The sequence below is a fragment of the Lynx rufus genome, unplaced genomic scaffold (genome assembly GCF_022079265.1).
Source record: "Lynx rufus isolate CCGP_SWC_20201006 ecotype Redwood Valley unplaced genomic scaffold, mLynRuf1.p SCAF_4, whole genome shotgun sequence".
In the NCBI taxonomy this organism is placed as follows: domain Eukaryota; kingdom Metazoa; phylum Chordata; class Mammalia; order Carnivora; family Felidae; genus Lynx; species Lynx rufus.
The window spans coordinates 26126208-26145652 of NW_025814856.1; the positions used below are offsets into that span (position 1 = coordinate 26126208).

The 19445-nt window shown below is 38.1% G+C and overlaps 1 protein-coding gene across 1 annotated transcript in view; it reads right to left on the reverse strand.

Moving 5' to 3' along the window:
* CFAP20DC (CFAP20 domain containing) overlaps window positions 1-19445 on the reverse strand; it is a 232124-nt gene that overhangs the window by 66981 nt on the left and 145698 nt on the right. Inside the window, exon 13 of the mRNA XM_047097108.1 lies at window positions 10484-10858. Within this exon, the coding sequence (XP_046953064.1) occupies window positions 10484-10858 (375 nt within the window). The remainder of the gene's footprint in view (window positions 1-10483; window positions 10859-19445) is intronic.

The following is a 19445-nucleotide window of genomic DNA, read 5'->3' on the forward strand; positions in this document are numbered from 1 at the left end:
GGAGCCCAATGTGGGGCTCGAACTCATGAACCGTGAGATCACGACCTGAGTAGCAACTAAGAGTTGGTCGCTCAACTGACTGAGCCGCCCAGTCACCCTGCACTAAAGTATTTTTTTAAAATGATGCTTATATCGATGGGCTAAATTTGTATAGAATACCCTTTTAATCCACGACTTCCATACAATATACTTCTATCCATTTTGCCTTGGAAGTCAGCTTGCTGATTTTCAGAAAGAATTCTAGGACAGTCATAGCCGAACTCTAATAACCTTAAAGGAAGTTGATAAACAATTTCTAATTTTCTAGCACCTATCTACTGAGTTCAAGGTACTTCTTGAGTTTAACAATCAACTATAGACTAGAATGCAGTTAGTAAAGCTAAATGGAACACGTTTTATATTATATTCAAGGATATGCCATCTGTAAGGCAACTGTAGCCTTGTACATGGGCTAAGCACAGTAGTCATTCAATACACGGTAGTTTAAAATATTATTTAAAGAACCAGGAGGAAAACAATTACTGAGCCTGCTTATAGAAACGAAAATAGCAAAGCCAACCGATGTTTCTAGAGTGGGAATATGATAACTTTAAGTTCAGATGTCAAACAGTTTGGCTATACTGTAGTAATGACAGATACACCAACATCTGTGCATGCTTCTGCATATTAAAATACTGTAAAGCTTAAAGTCCCAATGGAAGTTAAGTTGCCACGTGATCACAGAATTTTTCTAGTGGCCTTTTTCTGGGGGTGGTGGTGCAGTGTAGTGGAAGGTGAGCCAGCTTTTCTGGCCAAAGTTCTAGGGTTTGATACTCTGCTTTGTCACCTACTAGATGTGAACTAGCTAAAACCTCTCTGCTTCCTGTTCTCTCAAATAGGAATAAGTAAGCCCTCTTGTGAGGGTGGGAGATGAAGACTGGACAGGAAGTGTGGGGCACCTTGTAGACGGCTTGGCACACAGCAAATACGTACCCAAAACCTTAAAGTCGCAAACAAGGTTCTTGAATCAAAGACCTTGATCTCAATGTGTCTAGGAAATACTGTCAGCCTGAGGCTTCTTCCATAAAACCGGGAAATGGCAAGCAATGACTTGCTCCTTTAAAATTAGGAAAACTAGGGGCGCCTGGGTGGCGCAGTCGGCTAAGCGTCCGACTTCAGCCAGGTCACAATCTCGCGCTCCGTGAGTTTGAGCCCCGCGTCGGGCTCTGGGCTGATGGCTCAGAGCCTGGAGCCTGTTTCCGATTCTGTGTCTCCCTCTCTCTCTGCCCCTCCCCCGTTCATGCTCTCTCTCTCTGTCCCAAAAATAAATAAACGTTGAAAAAAAAAAAAAAGAAATAAAAAAAAATAAAATTAGGAAAACTAAGCCATCAAAGAAGATAGATTTCTTCAATAAACATTTGACTAGTAGGATGCTAACCTTAGCATTAGAATATTAGAGAACAGACAGTAAAAAGTTACAGTGTGTTGGCTAAACAACTAATGTGTTTTCATCGATTCATACTTCTGATAGTCTCTTAATTTTTGCCCAGTCTTTCTATCTACCATTTCTGAAATTCCTGAGAATCTGAAACTGCTCCTCTTCACCGAAGTAACTGGCACATTGTTTGCATACCTAGCTGTTCAGAAATGGAGATATTAAAATGTCCTACTTCCTTTTGCAATCTCATATCATCACCCAAATTTTGGTCCACGTTTCCATTTTTAACTATTTAAACACACTTCTACTTTAGACCGTTTTGTCCACAATTAAATTAGACATGAGATGCAAAGAGTTTGTTTACTCAAAAGAACAAACTACTCTGTAGCATCACAAGTATTTGGACTGAAAAAGATACTCAAAAATTAAGACAGAGGGCCAGGAGCAAGTTCCACCTGGGAAACCTCGATGCTTAATGCAAATCCTTTTACTAGTAGCACCGATGTTATTTAAGCACCACATTCTGTAGCTTCAGTGATACCCCCTGCAGTGCATTGACAGATAAACTGAGATAATGACTCTTTTTTCAGAGGCAAGGAGAGAGAGTATAGTTTGGACAAAACAGGAAAACACACTCTTCTCCAAAGGCTATTAATTGGTAGGAGTGTCCAATGTAATGAATGAAGTGTTCTCACCATGGCTAACACTATGGTTTATAAAACTGCTGTTAGTCTTGTCCAAGTTAAATTCACTCCATCAACCACGAAGCTGCACATCTATAATTCAGCTCTGGGAACTGAATTATAGGCAGGCGCACAGAGGGTACTCTCTGGGGAATGACAGGAGAGACATCAGGTTCTGCTTCTAAATATTTTTCTCTCTTTGGTGAACATTGAGAAAACACCAACATGTTACCTGGCAGAAGTGACCCATTAATTCATTCTTATGTTAGCACTTGATTCAACTATTAACAGAGGACAAGAAGCACATATAGCTATCACTTATTGAATAGTACCAATAATTAGTTTTTGGAATTCTACTGAATTTGAAAAAGTTTGTTTTAGAATGCCAGGCACACTGGTTTACATTTCTAACTACTCAGAAATAGGTACAAGAAAGCATATTTTTGGATTTTGGACTAAGTGTTCTACATGTACTATCTCATTTAATACTCATGATGACCCTATGGAATAAGTATTATTATTTTCTCCAAGTAGATAGATGAGATAACTGAGGTTCAAGGAGGTTAAGAAATGTGTCCAAGGCCACATAAGTTAAAAGAAGCAAAGCCAGAATTAAAATCCTGGTCTGTCTGATTTGAGCTGGGTGCTCTGAGGCATAGTGTCTACTGCTCTTGACTCTCAGAAGAATGAAAATGTAGATTGACATGCATAGAATTCTCTTTGGGGAAGGCCCTGAAGGTGGCAAAGATGAAGGCTGTCTATCAGGTGGCCCAGGAAAGCATGAGGCCAGTGGGCACCTGTAGTGGAAGCCTTGGAAGGAGGGAGAGTCACCGGGTGAACCTGCATAGTTGGGCCAGGATGATGGACATAATTACAACACACAGAGCAACCTGACCCCAAAACAGGTGTTTTGCAACAATGGAATATTGTTGTAACCGAAGAAAGTCAGAGGTCAGAAAGACATTTATGAATTCTTTAAACAATGGGGTATTGTTGGAAAGACAGCTGCAAATGGCATACTTGAGTGGCAAATTCAAAGAGACAGATGGCTTCCCTTTGAACAAAGAGTATTATTATATACCCTAGAAAATGCAGAACTTCATGTAATGGAACAGTGGCTTGAAAGCTCTAAAAATTTACAAAATCATTTTCCTCTAAGTTTATAGAGTACAAATTGCAAAGGACAGTAAACTTCTACTATTTAAAAAAAAAAATATGGGCTCAAGTTCATCAGGGAGGCAGTGAAAGTAATTCCTTTTCATTATCCAAAGGAAATGGCTTGGCAATTCAAAAAAATTATACCATGGCTTTTAAAAGTGTCCTTCCACAATTCAGTTTTGATTTTTTAAAAATGAAAATGTGAAAATTAAACTAAAAAATTATATGAGATTCATTTTACTTTTTTCCTTATAAAAAGCTGTTTTTTTTTCTAAACGGAATACCTGAATTTTTTTTTAAATTTTTTTAACGTTTATTTATTTATTTATTTATTTATTTAAAAAAAATTTTTTTTTTCAACGTTTATTTATTTTTGGGACAGAGAGAGACAGAGCATGAACGGGGGAGGGGCAGAGAGAGAAGGAGACACAGAATCGGAAACAGACTCCAGGCTCTGAGCCATCAGCCCAGAGCCTGACGCGGGGCTCGAACTCACAGACCGCGAGATCGTGACCTGGCTGAAGTCGGACGCTTAACCGACTGCGCCACCCAGGCGCCCCTAACGTTTATTTATTTTTGAGACAGAGAGAGACAGAGCATGAACAGGGGAGGGGCAGAGAGAGAGGGAGACAGAGAATCTGAAACAGGCTCCAGGCTCTGAGCTGTCAGCACAGAGCCCGACGCGGGGCTCGAACTCATGGACCGTGAGATCATGACCTGAACCAAAGTCGGACGCTTAAATGACCAAGCCATCCAGGCGCCCCAAGAATACCTGAATTTTTAATTGGTAGCATATTTTGTCTTGTGACAATAACCATTCTTCAATAAGCTCAAACTTTTTCTGGAAACACAAAGCCTGTTATATACGTCTTTTTTGTTTGTTTGTTTAAAGATGCACATAATGACATTTATGGGTTTAAAATGATTCATTCAAAACTGTTTGAATGCAGTTATACATGTGGAAAAGTTTAATTACCAGCTATCTGCATGGTTGCGATATTACCCAGAGGGCTGTACTTGTTTCTTAATTAAAAATATTTGAACTTAATAATAGGGAACTCTATTTAAATATGAATAAAACATTGCAAGGAAGAAGTTTACCAAGTAGTTAGCAAATCAATTTCAGTAAGCGTTCCTTAAGAATTACTAGTCCTCTGTCGTATCAGGGGATGCACCTCCGTTCGTAAGAACCTTTAATTTCCCCTTGTCATAGAGTCACCTCTCGTTGGCACTTTGGGAGATCAGATTTTCGATGGGGTGTCCACTTAGAATTCTTGATTGCAGTACCTTGATGGCTAAGTGGATGGCTCAGGTCTCCTCGCAGTCTTCCAGAGCCCAGTAAATTACATGACCATCCTCCCGGTCATTCAGGACACAAACCTGAGAATCATCCTTGATTCTGCCTGTTTCCTCCTCCCTTTGGCCCCCCCATTATGCAAGGAATCTGCCATTTTCTTCATCTCCACTCAGATCTATCAGAATAATGCCTCAACTGTTTTCCCTGCTTCTATTCCTGCCTTGTTGCATCCATCTTGACACTGTGAAATGGAAGTTTTTGAATGTACATGTCATTGCCTTGCTTCAAACCCTACAAAGACTTGCCATTGCATTTGGAATAAAGGCCACCTTCCTCACCATGGCCTTCCTGACCTTACATCATTTGAGTCCTATGTACCTCTCTGCCCTCATCCTCTACTACTTTCCCCTTGCCCTTATGTCCCAGCTTTCTGACCTCCACTATTTCTCATAGATGTCCATTTCGGGAGCTTTGCACCCACTGTTCCTGATACCTGAAACATTATTCCTAGGTTCTCTGCATGGCTAGCTTCATCTTAAACTTTAAATCTCAGCTCAACTGTCACCTACTTTGTCAGGTAGTATCTAAAGTATCCACCATTCTGGCCAACCCTGTTCTCTATTATATCACCTTGTTTTGGTCTTCCTGCACCTTTATCATAGCGTATGATGACTTTGAGTATTTGCCTTCATGTCTTCATTGTCTGTGTTTCCCAACAGATACAAGCCCCCTGTCTGTTTTGATTGGTGTATCTCTGGCACCTGGGGGAACACCTGCCCTGACAGGTGCTCAACAAAAGAGATGATGCTGTCACTTATCCAGACGTAGAACCAGAACAGCTATAATTCATCACCTATAAGTCCTTTATGTTAGAAATCCAGCCTAGGTGGTAGAAACCACCATCCATGTCAGTGCTCTAAATTTATGGACTACAATGCTAGCCACCAAAGGGAATTTCATACCTGCATTCATATAAGATTAGATGGACTTCTAGCCCCAGGATAATTGTCAAACTTTCTCTTGCATCAAATACATTTCCCCTGAGTCATACCAGTAGAATCCTCCTAGGTCTGACTGAGCTTATCATATCTCTGTTAGAATTCACTACTAGGAAATACTAGTTGAAGTATTAAATCTTAAATATCTTGAAGGAAAGCTTTTCATTCAAATGAAATCCATTTGTGGGGGCAATTAGGAAAGAAAGAAATAAAAGACATCCAGATTGGAAAGGCAGTAGAACTATTTCTATTTGCAATGACATGATCTTGTATATAGAAAATCCTAAGGAATTCACAAAAACACTATTAGAACTAATTAACATTCAGCAAGGTTGCAAGATATAAAAAAATCAATATAAAAATAAACTGCATTTCTATGAACACTAGCAATGAACAAAGAAAAAATAAAATTAAGGAAATAATTCTATTCACAAGAGCATCAAAAAATTTACTTAGGAATAAATTTAACAACAGAAGTGCAGGACCTGTGTGCTGAAAATTATAAAACATTGCTGAAAGAAATTAAAGAAACAAACAGAAAGATATCCATGGATTGGAAGGCTTAATATTGTTAAGATGTTAAGATATTCCCCAAATCGATTTAAAGATTCAATGCAATCCTAGTTGCCTTTTTCTTTTTTTCAGAAATTGACAGGTTGATCCTCAAATTCCTATGGAAATGCAAAAAGAATCCAGAAAAGGAAGCACAAAGTTGAAGGGGTCACACTTCCTGATTTCAAAGCCTACTATAAAACTAGGAATCAAGACAGTGTGGTACTGCATAGAGATAGACATATAGATAAACAGAATAGAACTGAGAAGTTGGAAATAAACTTTTACATGCACGGTCAACTGATTTTCAAAAAGGGTGACAGACAATTCAATGGGAAAAGACAGTCTTTCAACTGACAGTGCTGGCACAAGTGAATATCCACAGGCAAAAAAATGTAGTTGAACCTCTATTCCCACTATAGACAGAAATCAGCCAGAACTGGATCATAGGACAAAATTTAAGAGTTAAACTATAAAATTCTGGGGCGCCTGAGTGGCTCAGTCTGTTAAGCGTCGACTTCAGCTCAGGTCATGATCTCGCAGTTCGGGAGTTCGAGCCCCGCTCTGGCCTCTGTACTGACAGCTTAGAGCCTGGAGCCTGCTTTGGATTCTGTGTGTTTCTTTCTCTCTGCCCCTCCTCTGCTCATGCTCTGTCTCTCTCTGTCTCTCAAAAAGAAATAAAACATAAAAGAAAAAAAAATTTAAAAAGAGTTAAACTATAAAATTCTTAGAAGAAAACATAGGAATAAACTCTGTGATCTCGGATCAGGCAACCATTCTTAGATATGACACAAAAGCATAAGCAACAGAAGAAATAAATAAACTAGACTTCACCAAAATGAAAAAAAACTTCTATTGCTTCAAAAGATAGCCAAAGAAATGAAAAGACAAGTTACAGAATGGGACAGTATACTTGCGTATCATGTATCTAAGAAACTGTATCCAAACTCTTAGACCTGGATACTAAAAAGACAAATAATCCAATGAAAAAATAGGCCAAAGGTCTGAATAGGTGTTTTTCCAAAGAAGATATACAAATGGGCTGATAAGTGTACAAAAAGATGCTCAACAGCTTTAGTCATTAGGGAAAAGCAAACCCAAACCACAAGGAGATGCCACTTTACACACTAGGATGGCTGAAATGAAAAAAGGCAGACAATAACGAGTGTTGACTGAGATGTGGAGAAATCCCCCAACCTTGCTTTGCTGGTGGGAATGTAATATGGTGCAGGTGCTTAGGGAAACAGTTTGGCAGTTTCTCAAAAGTTAAATGTAAAGTTCCATATGACCTGGCAATTCCACTCCTAGGTATACACCCAGGAGTACTGAAAACATATGTCCACACAAAAATGTGCATATGAATGTTCATAGCAGCATCTTTCATTATAGCCAAAGAGTGGAAACAACCAACTATCAACTGATAGATGAATAAGCAAATATGGCACACTCACATAATGGATTATTATTCAGGCATAAAAAGAAATGGAAAGCTACAACATAGAAAGAACTTGAGAACATCATGCTAAATCAAAGAAGTCAGACACAAAAGGGCACACTGTGTCTGATTTCCTTTATAGGAAATGTCCAGAACAGGCAAATCCATAGAGACAGGAAATAAATTAATGGTTTCTGGGAGTTTGGGGGAAGCAGGCAATGGGGAATGACTATTAATGGGCACAGAGTTTCTTTTGGGGTGATAATAGTGATCTAGGATTAGTGGTCATGGTTGCATAACTCTGTGAATGCACTAAAAAAGGCTGAATTTTGTATTGTGTCAGGTAAATATTAGTGAATTATTAAAACAAAAGTCACCACCATGGTTTTCTGGGACCTGGGGAAAAAATCCTTTCGCAGAGTTAGCAACACACAGCACTCTTGAGGAAACTTGTTTTCACAGATTTTTAGCTGCAGCTATTAAGTGGAGAGAACGTCGGGTATTAGCACCCTTTCACTATGACCATGAATTTCCTTTTTAAAGGAAGAACACTGGAAGAACGCTCCATTCCCATCGTAGATTCACCCTGAAATGGGGCAAGGTGCCTATGCCTTCAATAATTTTACACGCTATTAAATTGAGGTTACCACATTCACAAATGCGAGCCGCAGATTGCAGTGATCATGTGGGTTGTAGAGATCACATTTTATTAACCTGAATTTTGACACGGAGGTCAAACCTCTCTGCACAAATGGTAAGCAGTGCCTTTGTGCCTGGATCCCCTCAACAAAAGATGAAGCTCCTTCCCTCTTTGATCCTCTTGAAGGGAGTACTCTGTCAGTCTCCTTAGCTGTGAAATGGAATAATAAAAAATGGAACGCTGCACAGAGGGCTCCCATGCAGAAGGGACATGTGTCAGGCTTGTGCTTTGTAATTGGCAGTGAGCAGCTGTGAGAAGGGTCTCTTGAGACAACCCAAATGGTGTCTGCATACTGGCTTTTCCTAAAAGCCTCTTAAATTAACAGGATGGGTAAGGAAAGTGCCTTACTCTCTCTCCAACCTTTCATTATTCCCTGGTATTATCTTAGAGCGCTATTTTTCAGGCAGTGGACTTGGCTGAGTGGCCAGCTACTTAAAGTCCTTGGCTGAGTGGCCAGCTACTTAAAGTCCATTTGTGCCTCCAGCTCCCAAGGTGCTTTTTGTGCTCTGGTTTTATTTCCACAGAAAGATGGAAAGATAAAAAATAAACAATCTTTTGGCTATATTACGATGACAGATTTTACCTAGTAGAAGGGTGGTGGCAAAAAGATTAGGGGAAAATGGACTGGAAGACTTCTTCAAGACTTGCTTTGGCTCTGGTTTTTGGCAGCCCAGCCAAGTGGAGCACCATTGTAGAATAAATCTGTCAGGTTAGTTTATTAGCTGTATTCCACTTGTTAGCACACCAAAGAAAAAAAATTACAGTTAGGTAGAACATTTGTTTTGGAACTATTTTCAAAAAAAAATGAGAAACATGCAAAAATAATCATGACAACTTTTATCCTAAACCACCATAAAACAAATCCATTTTCATTATGTTAGGTGATTTACTACTTTCTTGTGTGCACGCGTACACACATGCATACAAATGTGGGAAATAAGAGGAACGCATATTCCGGTTTTATCTGGATCTTTCTTGAGGAGTGGCCACCATTTAGAGAAGAGTCAGCATGTATTTATGTGGCCCAGAGTGGTGGACACAGGCAGCATTTCTGGACTCAGCTTCAAGTTCTAACTCCTCAACTAACTAGCTGCTGTCCTTGAACACAGTGCATAACCATTCTGAACTTCGGTTTCTTCATCTGGAAAACGAGGATGAAGGTCTCCACCTCTCCGGTCATTGTGAGGATTAAATACTTCACGGAAAAGGGGCTGGCATGGTCAATGCTAAGAAATATTAGCTTTTTCTATTTTGTTAATGATGATGTACGTGTGTGTTCCTTGTGTGAGCGAATAGTCCACCCTAAATTGCTTAGAACATAATTGAGCCAAAGCTTTACAGTATAACACATACAGAATACTTAGGATATGACAAATAGAGTAAACCTTTAATGTTTAAAAAAAATGAAATACTGGGGTGCTTGGGTGGCTCGGTGGGTTAAGCATCTGGCTCTTGACTTCAGGTCATGATCTCACGGTCCAAGGGTTCAAGCCGCACATCGGGTTCTGCCTGGCTGTGCAGAGCCTGCTTGGGATTTTCTCTGCCTCTCCCCTGCTCGTGTGCTCTATCTCTCTCAAAATAAAGAAATAACCTTAAAAAGACGGAATATAAGTTCATTTGTTCTGCAGAGCTTCATTTGTTCTCTGGTTTCTAAGTGCAGCTCTGGGGGGGTTGAAGGAAGAAAAGTACTAACATAGGAAGGAAGAAAATCAATCTGATGGACATGAATATAGCCACCAAACTAGCCTAGGGATTTCTTCAATGACACTACTCTATGGTTAACCTTCACTCATGCCATTTATTATTTGGGGGAACTGCTGCAAAGAGACCAGAAAGTGAATAGAATAATGATGTTTTTATGGCTCCTAATGTAGATTGTTATCGAAAATCTGTCAATTTTACTGGCAAGCCTTTGGCTCAAAAAATAAGATCTTCGTTTGTAATTTGCAGGCAGTGATAACTAAAATTATGAGAAGTAACTGGGAAATAAAAAAATAACTATGATGATAATTATCTTTCTCATTAAAAACAAGAGGCATTCTATTATCACTGGGATGTGCAATATACTCTTTTAACAGCTGCTGCTACTGAGCTACAACACATCCCAATATGAAGGCAAATACATTACTGATCACCCAAATGATGAAAAATAGGTACTGCTGAAAATGTGTGCAAAATGGAACAGAACAGAAACACAGCAGGATGTGCTGCCGGCCTCTGCAGACCAGAGCGAAACCACTTACAGCTACTTCAGGAATCGGTCTCAGCTTTTCTCCCGAGATTTCCTTTAGGGGCGTTTTGTTTATTGAAGTTGGTATTTGATGGGCTGGTAGGTCCTTTGCTTTGATAACAGCATCTGGAGTTTTCTGAGAGGATTCACTTCTTCTGGGGGGGGAATGGCATGGTGTAGGCACCAAACTCGTTTGAAAGTCTTTTCTATCTATCTGCTTCGCCAAGGAATTCTGGCTTTCTGATGCTCTTGCTTCTGCGTAGACACTTTTTAGAGGTCCTGTATCTGTCCGCCTTGTAGCCGTCCCCTGCGTGCTCTCTACTGTTAACTGAGTTAACCCTGAAGGGCTAGTTGTTGGGCCCAAGGAACCCTGGATACTGTAGTTACCCTACGTAGGGGAACAAAGTGAAACTATTTTGAGCCAAAATTTATGGTGAAGAAGCTAGTGAGAACAGTTTTTAATAAGTTCACTTATTCTCTGAACAAAGGCAAAAGTATAGCTATCCTATTTTATTCTGCATTAAAAATATAAGTAACTAAAAACAGCAATGCAATGCAAATAGGTATAAATCGTTTGCTAAGATACTCTGCTAGATGGTATCTGGTCTTGATAAGGCATATAGGAAGTAGTCACCAAAATTATAGTCATTTCAAGAAAGCATGTGAAAGAAGAGGATCCATAGGAAGTTACTTTAGAATTATACACTTTGACTTCCTAATAAGCTAAGTCCATGGGAAGAGAAAGAGCTAGAACTTAATTTAGCTTATTTAGGCAGGGAAATGTTACTCTAAAAACAAATTGGCCTATCAAAGTACCTTTTTCTTACACTATTGCAGAGAAGTTTTATTCTTCAAGAGCAACAGGTAATAAACATGTTTTGTGAAACATTTTTCTTACATGAAAATTTCAATTATAGTTATTTTTTTCCATAAGACATGAGCATCATTAAATACAATTATTTGGAAAGCTAAAAAGGAAAGCAACATGAAATTTACAAGTATGTAGTTCTGGGGTTATCCCTGGGAAAGCAAAAATTAAAAATTTTAAATGTGAGAAAGGAGGAACTGCAAACATAAAATCAATGGCTGTGAAAATAAATAATGGAAATGAGAAATTCAGGGGTATTTCATTTGGTAGATTTTTCTGCTATAAAATAAGAAATTTAAAAACAAACTAGTACAGGGGCACCTGGGTGGCTCAGTCGGTTAAGTGTCCGACTTACGCTCAGGTCATGATCTCATAGTTCATGGGTTCGAGCCTCGAGTCAGGCTCTGTGCTGACAGCTCAGAGCCTGGAGCCTGCTTTGTATTCTGTGTCTACTCCCCCCCCCCTACCCCCCGTCCCTGTTCACGCTCTGTCTCTCTCTCTCAAAAGTGAATAAACTTAAAATAATTTTTTTTAAAAACAAACTAGTGTAATCATTGCTTATACGTGCCATGGTAGATTTTTCCAATTTGTCTTATTTATTTAAGTATTTAAATATGTAGGGGCACCTGGGTGGCTCAGTCGGTTAAGCCTCTGACTCTTGATTTTGGCTCAGGTCATGATCTCATGGTTTGTGGGTTCACCACATTGGGCTCTGAGCTGTGCAGCCTGCTTGGGATTCTGTCTCCCTCTCTCTCTGCCCCTTCCCCACTCACTATCTCTCAAAATAAATAAAAGTAAACTTTAAATATGTGAATATGTAATAAATAGATATTAAACATGTAAATATGTAATAAAAGGATATTAAAATGATAAACTGAGGACAGAAAAAAAATCAATAAAAGCAGAGTACATTTTAAAGACATTATCTGATGTCTTAGAGTGTGTATCTTACATTCAGTTTCAGTCAGCTATTCCCTACTCTTCCATTTGTAGCCACAAAGAACCAAACATCTAGTTATTCCCCAAATTTGGTATTTTTTAACCTTTTTTTTTGTTTGTTTTTAATTTTTATATATATATAGAGAGAGCTTAAGCAGGGGAGGGGCAGAGGGAGAGAGAGAGAGAAGTGTGGATCCCAACCCTGGGATCATGACCTGAGCCGAAATCAAGAGTCTCACACTCAACCATCTGAGCCACCCAGGTGACCCTGGAACAGATTTTAATTCAGTCTTGCTGCTAGATAGTGCTAACTCTTCTCTAACTTAAAAAAAAAAAAACAAAAAACAGGGGCACCTGAGTGGCTCAGTCGGTTGAGCGTCTGACTTTGGCTCAGGTCATGATCTCACAGTTGGTGGGTTTGAGCCCCTTGTTGGGCTCTGTGCTGATAGCTTAGAGCCTGGAGCCTGCTTTGGATTCTGTGTCTCCCTCTTTCTGCCCCTCCCCCACTCACACTCTGTCTCTTAAAAATGAATAAATGTTAAAAAAAATAAAAAAACAACTCTTGTTTAATTTTCTATAATTGCTATATACAATTGGCAGTGGGATTTCTTTGAACAAAAGACCCTCTACTAATTCATTTCCATCATGTTTCAATAATAAAACATGTACCATCTATTTAAAACAGATTGGCCTTAAAAATAGGTTGGTTAAGCACAGAAGGTATAATTATGCATATTTGGGCCACAATCTTTGGATCACTCTGGGATTCCATTTTGTATATGACACGGGCAGAAGTTAGGAGCTTTTGCAATAAAATATTTATTAAGCTCCTTCTATGAGGGAGGCATTTTCTAGGCACCATATAAGATATACAGGTAAGAACATGGGCACTGACCTCGGGAGGCACAAGGTCTTAAAGGCAAAAAAAGCATAAAGCAGAGAGATAGATACCTACAAAAGTAATAATTTCATAAGGTAGAAGGCAGTAAATATCATTCCAAAAGTTTCAGATGTACTATTATGAGAATTTAGAGGGATGCATCAAAAGTTAGATGTTTGCTACATCATTTTAAAAACACTTTAAAAATAAAATTATTATAAGAAGTCTATTTTTTGCACCTGTGGGTGGGTCAGAGTACAGCCTTTTCTTCCCCCCCAGTAGTTTACTCAGGTGTAAAATTATTTCTTTTTGCTTGGCATGAACGGTGATTACATACACAGAAATACTGATGAGCTGTGTATGGACATTCATCTCACATTTTTCCTAAGATATGCCCTGGTTGGGAGATGGGCCGAGGAGGACAGATTTAGCTGTGTTCCCTGGTGAGCATTCTCCTGGTTGTACTGTATTTCCACGGTATTGTTTCTATGCTATTTTAAAGATATGGAATAGATAAATAACTGGAGAATCTGGGTAGAGTGAAAAAGGCTTGCTTACTTTGGCTGCCCCAGAACCAATTCTGGTTTGCCCCAGATTCTGAAAGGGGAATTAGTATAAATGAGAAAGGGAAGAGATATAGGAGAATAATACTTTGATTTAAATTGGGTCGGCTTCTCTTTTAGGGAGGAAATAAATAGAGAATAAAACGTAGTAATGTATTTTCTAGGAGTGGTACACTGGCAAAACCCTATTCCTTTCTTTAGCAACACTTTGATTTACTAAAATAGATGATATACATATAGATGATATTTATTGATTTCGTAAATGTAATACCTTTGGGCTTGACATGCTGTTTGATTAATTTTTTCTTATATAACATATGCATTTGTTATATGCATTAGAAGTTAGCTTCCTACGACCTGATTGAAAAACAACCACTCTTTCCCCTTTGGTTTATCACTCAGCTACTGAAAACCTGTACAGCAATTGAATATAATTTGTCAGAGTGGTAAAGAAATTGTCATGCCATTTTCACATTCCAATCATCTGTTCATCTGTTTCTCAGAAGAACAAATACAAAATGCTTTTGATTTAACTTAATATATTTTTTTTAAAAGTCCCAAATCTCTTGAACCGTTTGTCTTCTGGGCTCAGAGGCATTTGTTTGTTAAATATTCAATCACGCCCCAGTGCTGGGAACATCAATAGAGTTTGCCTGATTAACTGTAGCACAGCATATGTACGCTGAAGAGGAGAATGATTTCCCCAAGGACCCAGCACTTCCTCTGCTGAACTATGTTTCTTAAAAGGACATGCAGATGGGCATTTGGACAATAATTTCTGGACGCACAGAATGGATTATTCTTGCTGAGCTGTAATTTTAAAAAGATAATTTTAATGACTCTTGAGGGCCACCTACTTGGAGCAGATGGGACCCAGGCTCTTTGTATCAAAACTTTAATGTTGAGTGAGTCAGGATGGAACTCTGTTTTAGCCTTTGTGAAAGTGGATGATCATATTTATTTATATTTCAATTGATTTTTTAATTCAGCCCACAGTGAAAAAACGTCTTCTGTAACATTTTTAAAAGTTCTATAAAAAAACATGTCTGCAATATTCCAAACACACCTTTGATGGCAGTTCTGAATTTGTAATTGAGGTGGAGTCAGCAGGAGTTTTTACTTTTGTCCAATGTTTTAGTGACTAAATGTATGAACTGACAGCATCTTTTAGTTGGGACATTAGCGCTAGCAGCCAATAGAGATGATATAGGTATATATTTCCATTGTCACCTAAAGAGCACAATTATTTACATAGATACAGTTAAAGACATGAGTCATAACAGAGTGAGGAAAATAATTTCTTCTTGGGGCACCTGGCTGGCTGAGTGGGAGGAGCATGTGACTCTTGGTCTCAGGGTTATGAGTTCGAGCCACACGTTGCATGCAGAGATTACTTAAAACTAAAATCTTGGGGCACCTGGATGGCTCAGTCAGTTAAGTGTCCAACTCTTGATTTCTGCACAGGTCAAGTTCCCACAGTTCGTGGGATGGAGCCCCATGTCAGGCTTTGCTCTGACAGCATGGAGCCTCCTTGGGATTCTCTCTCTCCTCTATCTCTGCTGCTACCTCTCTCTCTCTCTCTCTCTCTCTCTCTCAAAATAAATAAATAAATAAAGATTTTAAAAAATCTTAAGGGGCACCTGGGTGGCTCAATTGGTTGAGTGTCCCACTCTTGGGTTTCGGCTTAGGTTGTGATCCCAAGGCTGTGGAATTGAGACCCTCATTAGGCTCCATGCTGAGTGTGGAGCCTGCCTGCGATCCTCTCTCTCTCTCTCTCTCTCTCTCTCTCTCTGTCCCCTCCCCCTCGCTCTTTCTCTCCTCTGCCCCTCATCCCCACTCGTGCTCTCTCTCTCTCTCTCAAATAAAAATAAATAAAATCTTAAAAAAAGATTATTATCTTCTTTGATGATAATAAGATTGACCACTCAAATGTATCTTAAAGGTCTTCACTAACAACAATCCCCAAGAAGTATTTTTACTTCCACCTCTTGAATTTTACAGGAAACTATTAAAGTAATACAGTTCTCTCTGGGTGGCAAAGATAACTGATAGTGGTAACTTACAATGCATTTTACTAACTAGTTTATAAGGAAGTAAAACGAAAAGAAGATGTAAGTGTTTCTAACAGGTAATTAATCTGCAACATGCTTGATATTAAAAGGGGTTGGGCAAATTATTTTTGTAAATATGTTTACCTATAGCCAATGATGCTTCACAGACAAATCATAGCAGAAGTTAGAAGGACTCTACGGGATGGGCAAACACCATCATGTGAATATTTGGGGAAAATGATGAGACTCCTTTAATTGTTTAAGACAGAAACATATTTTTCTATAAGTTAAGACTTCATGCTCTTTTGGCTGATAACAATTTAAAGATTTCTTGTGGAAACTCTATTCACAATCAAATATTTACCTGCAAGATGTTTATCTTTTAGCAAAAGTGGCATAATGATATTCTAAGCAGACAAGAATTTTATAATGTTTTTACTTGCCTACAAAAATGAAGAACCAAGTCACAAGAATCAAGGGGCCTGTGACTTCTGCAGAGAAGAAGAGAGCTTCAAAAGATAATAATAAAGACATATAGGGGCTCCTGGGTGGCTCAGTCAGGTAAACGTCTGACTTCAGCTCAGGTCATGATTTCTCCGTTCATGAGTTTGAGCCCTGCATCGGGCTCTGTGCTGACAGCTCAGAGCTTGGAGCCTGCTTTGGATTCTGTGTCTCCCTCTCTCTCTCTGGCCCCACCACCCCCTGCTTGTGCTCTGTCTCTCTGTCTCTCAGTCTCTCAAAGGTGAATAAATGTTAAAAAAAAATTCTAAAGATAGTAGTAAAGACATATAGATGTGAACAGCCTTAAAAAGTTTCTCATGAAAATTAACTATTAAATTTGCCTGGTAGGTTTACAGAATATGTTATGTTGTAATTCATAATATACAGGAATAAAAATGCAAGGCCATATATTCAAAATAGAGGCCTTCCATTTTTTCCCAACACATACATTGACATTTAAAAGTTTTTAAAGGCTACACAGAAATATAAGCAGCCTCAAATGGAGTAAATATTCTTTCTATTTTGTGTATGTACGTGTGTGTGAGAAAGTAATTCAAATTCATTAGTTAAGTGCACAGGGGTGAATGTTTTGTAGACGAACTCAGAAATCTAAACTATCAGGAAAAAAATACAACGAAACAGCTCAACTGCTGAGTGTTAACAAAAAAGTACCTTGAAAGCAAAAATAATGGGAAAGCTGAGAGGGAGGACTAAAAGGGTCCTTTTATGCCGTTGTTGGTGAATTTGTCCTCTGCAGCCCTCTACAGAGTTAGATGGGGAGAAGATCTGGAAGCTTCCGCTAATTTGAATTCTCTAAGTAGTCAGTCTACATAATTCATGTCCAACTATGGATAATTTTTTGGCTTAATGTTCCAATTTGGATTGTGATACAGGACAAATTACCTGGCCTTGCAAGTATCTACTTTAGTGTGTGATACACAGCCAGAGTTTTGGGGAAAAAAATGATGGTATTTCCAAATGAAAAATTAAGTTAGGGGAGTAATAAAATATTAATATAAAGCTAACTATCTCAAGTTGTAAACCAGGCGTATACTCAAAGCCACGTTGGGAATAATGGCATAAAATACAATGTAGAGATGATAACAGTAACAGGCTTTTTTTCCTTTCAGATGCTGCAATAGTGTGAAAGGAGCTTTCAAGGATAATTCACTTTACACGGTAGTCTTGATTTTATAGCTATATATTTCCATAGTGTGCTTTTCAAATAAGAAGTACAAACTCAAAATTAATTGAGTATCAGGAATATTAGTATACATGGCTGCCTAGGGAATAAAATATATAGTACAGCAAAGACAAGAGCATATGCAAAAAAAGAAAACTTGTAATTTTGAGGCTCTCACACTAATGAAGATCTCAGATGTGAATTAATGAATAGGCACTTAAATTACAAAATCAATATATCACTGAAAGCTTATTTTAATTAGCCTTTACTATTGTATGTGTACTTTCCCTCTAGCTATCATAATAACACGATTTGATTTTGCTTAGTTTACATACTACTGAATATACCTAATTTCCCTTTAAAAATACTCAATGGTCTACCATCAAATAAAGTCTTTTAACTACAAGTTACAAACCTAAAGCATAGTAAGTAATGTAATTATACTCATTTTTCCACCGTTAATTATAACATAACATTGTTTTCCTTAAGTATAATTATGTTACTCTAAGGATATAACGTTCTCAAATAATGCAACTAATATAGTAAGGATGCCTAAATTAACCGAACTGATTTTTCTTCAAAGACTATATGTAAATAAACATTTGAAATATGTAATCCAATTTCCCATTGACTTACACAATTAATAAATGGGAGAAGTAATCCTACAGAAAAAGAAATGACCAAAAAAGCCCCAAACAATTTGATAAAGAAGGGATCATCACAAATTCTAGAACTCATTTAAATGCAACCCGACATTTTTGTTGGTCATGTTTTCTATTTTAGTTTGTGTCTTGTTCTTGCCTCTAACAACAAACCCTAAAGCCTGTATAATATGACAAGGCTTCTGCCCTTCTCTCTGGCTGCCATTGTTAGCAGGCTCCCACTAAAGGTGGGCCAGGACCAGTGTTAGCAATGAGATGGTCCGAGTATAGGCTCTAGCCGTATGCTACTGGTCATTTTGATGGTCACGGCGCAGGGGTGACCAGATAGCTATGCCTCTCAGAGCTTGGGTAATGCATGATACATTTATTTTCGATTTTGTATAGTTGGTAATTAGCATATGTCTGCATAATAAACAATGAAAAATGTAAGGAGTAGCTAATAGCAAAAGAAAGCACATAAAGTGATAACAAGTTAAAATATTCAGAACTAGTATTCATTTTCCCATGAAGCTCTATTGCTTCTTGTCAAGACTTTTCCTTCATACAGACAGAAGAGGTAAGTTCCTCATGTCGTGATATGTAAAGGGGAGTTTCCCATAAAACTTCTCTCAAAGTTTTCCAGGGAAGGAATTAATAATTCCCACCTGCCATGAAATTTCCACCATTATAGGAATTCTTTGGGTTTAGGTAAGAAAGATGGTGCTGTGCACATGGGAAAAGGATGGGCTATCGTGTTAATGAAATGATATTAATTAACTTATCAGACTAGCCAATTAAGACTGCAGAAGAATGGACAGCTGGGATGGAGGAGATACTAGATGCTGAAGGCAAATCTCTATTTTATAATTTTTATACCTTAACGTTATTCAGGGTGAAAGGGACAAAGACGTCCTGAGGAGAATTTGATACGCTGGCATCAAATATACTATTTATGCAAAAAGGGATTTATAGTAGGTTTGTTTGGTAGGACTAATAGTTTCACCACACTCAGAAGCACATATTATAGAAAAAGGATTCCCCCATGCACTTTGCTATGGAAACTCATTAAAAGTTGCAAAACACCATAATTACTGCCTGAATACTCTCATCACATTCTCAACTGGCTCTGAAGGCAGGAGCTCTGTACCTAACCTGCATGCTACTGTCTGAATGGGGATCCTTGAGTTATAACTTGAAAAAAAATTTTTTTGTAAGCATACACAAAAATTTTTTCTAATTATAATTATATAAGCATTATATTACATATAATCTAATATATTTATATTTATAAATATATTTATATAACTTATTAGATATAATAATTATTATATAACTTTAATATAGAAATG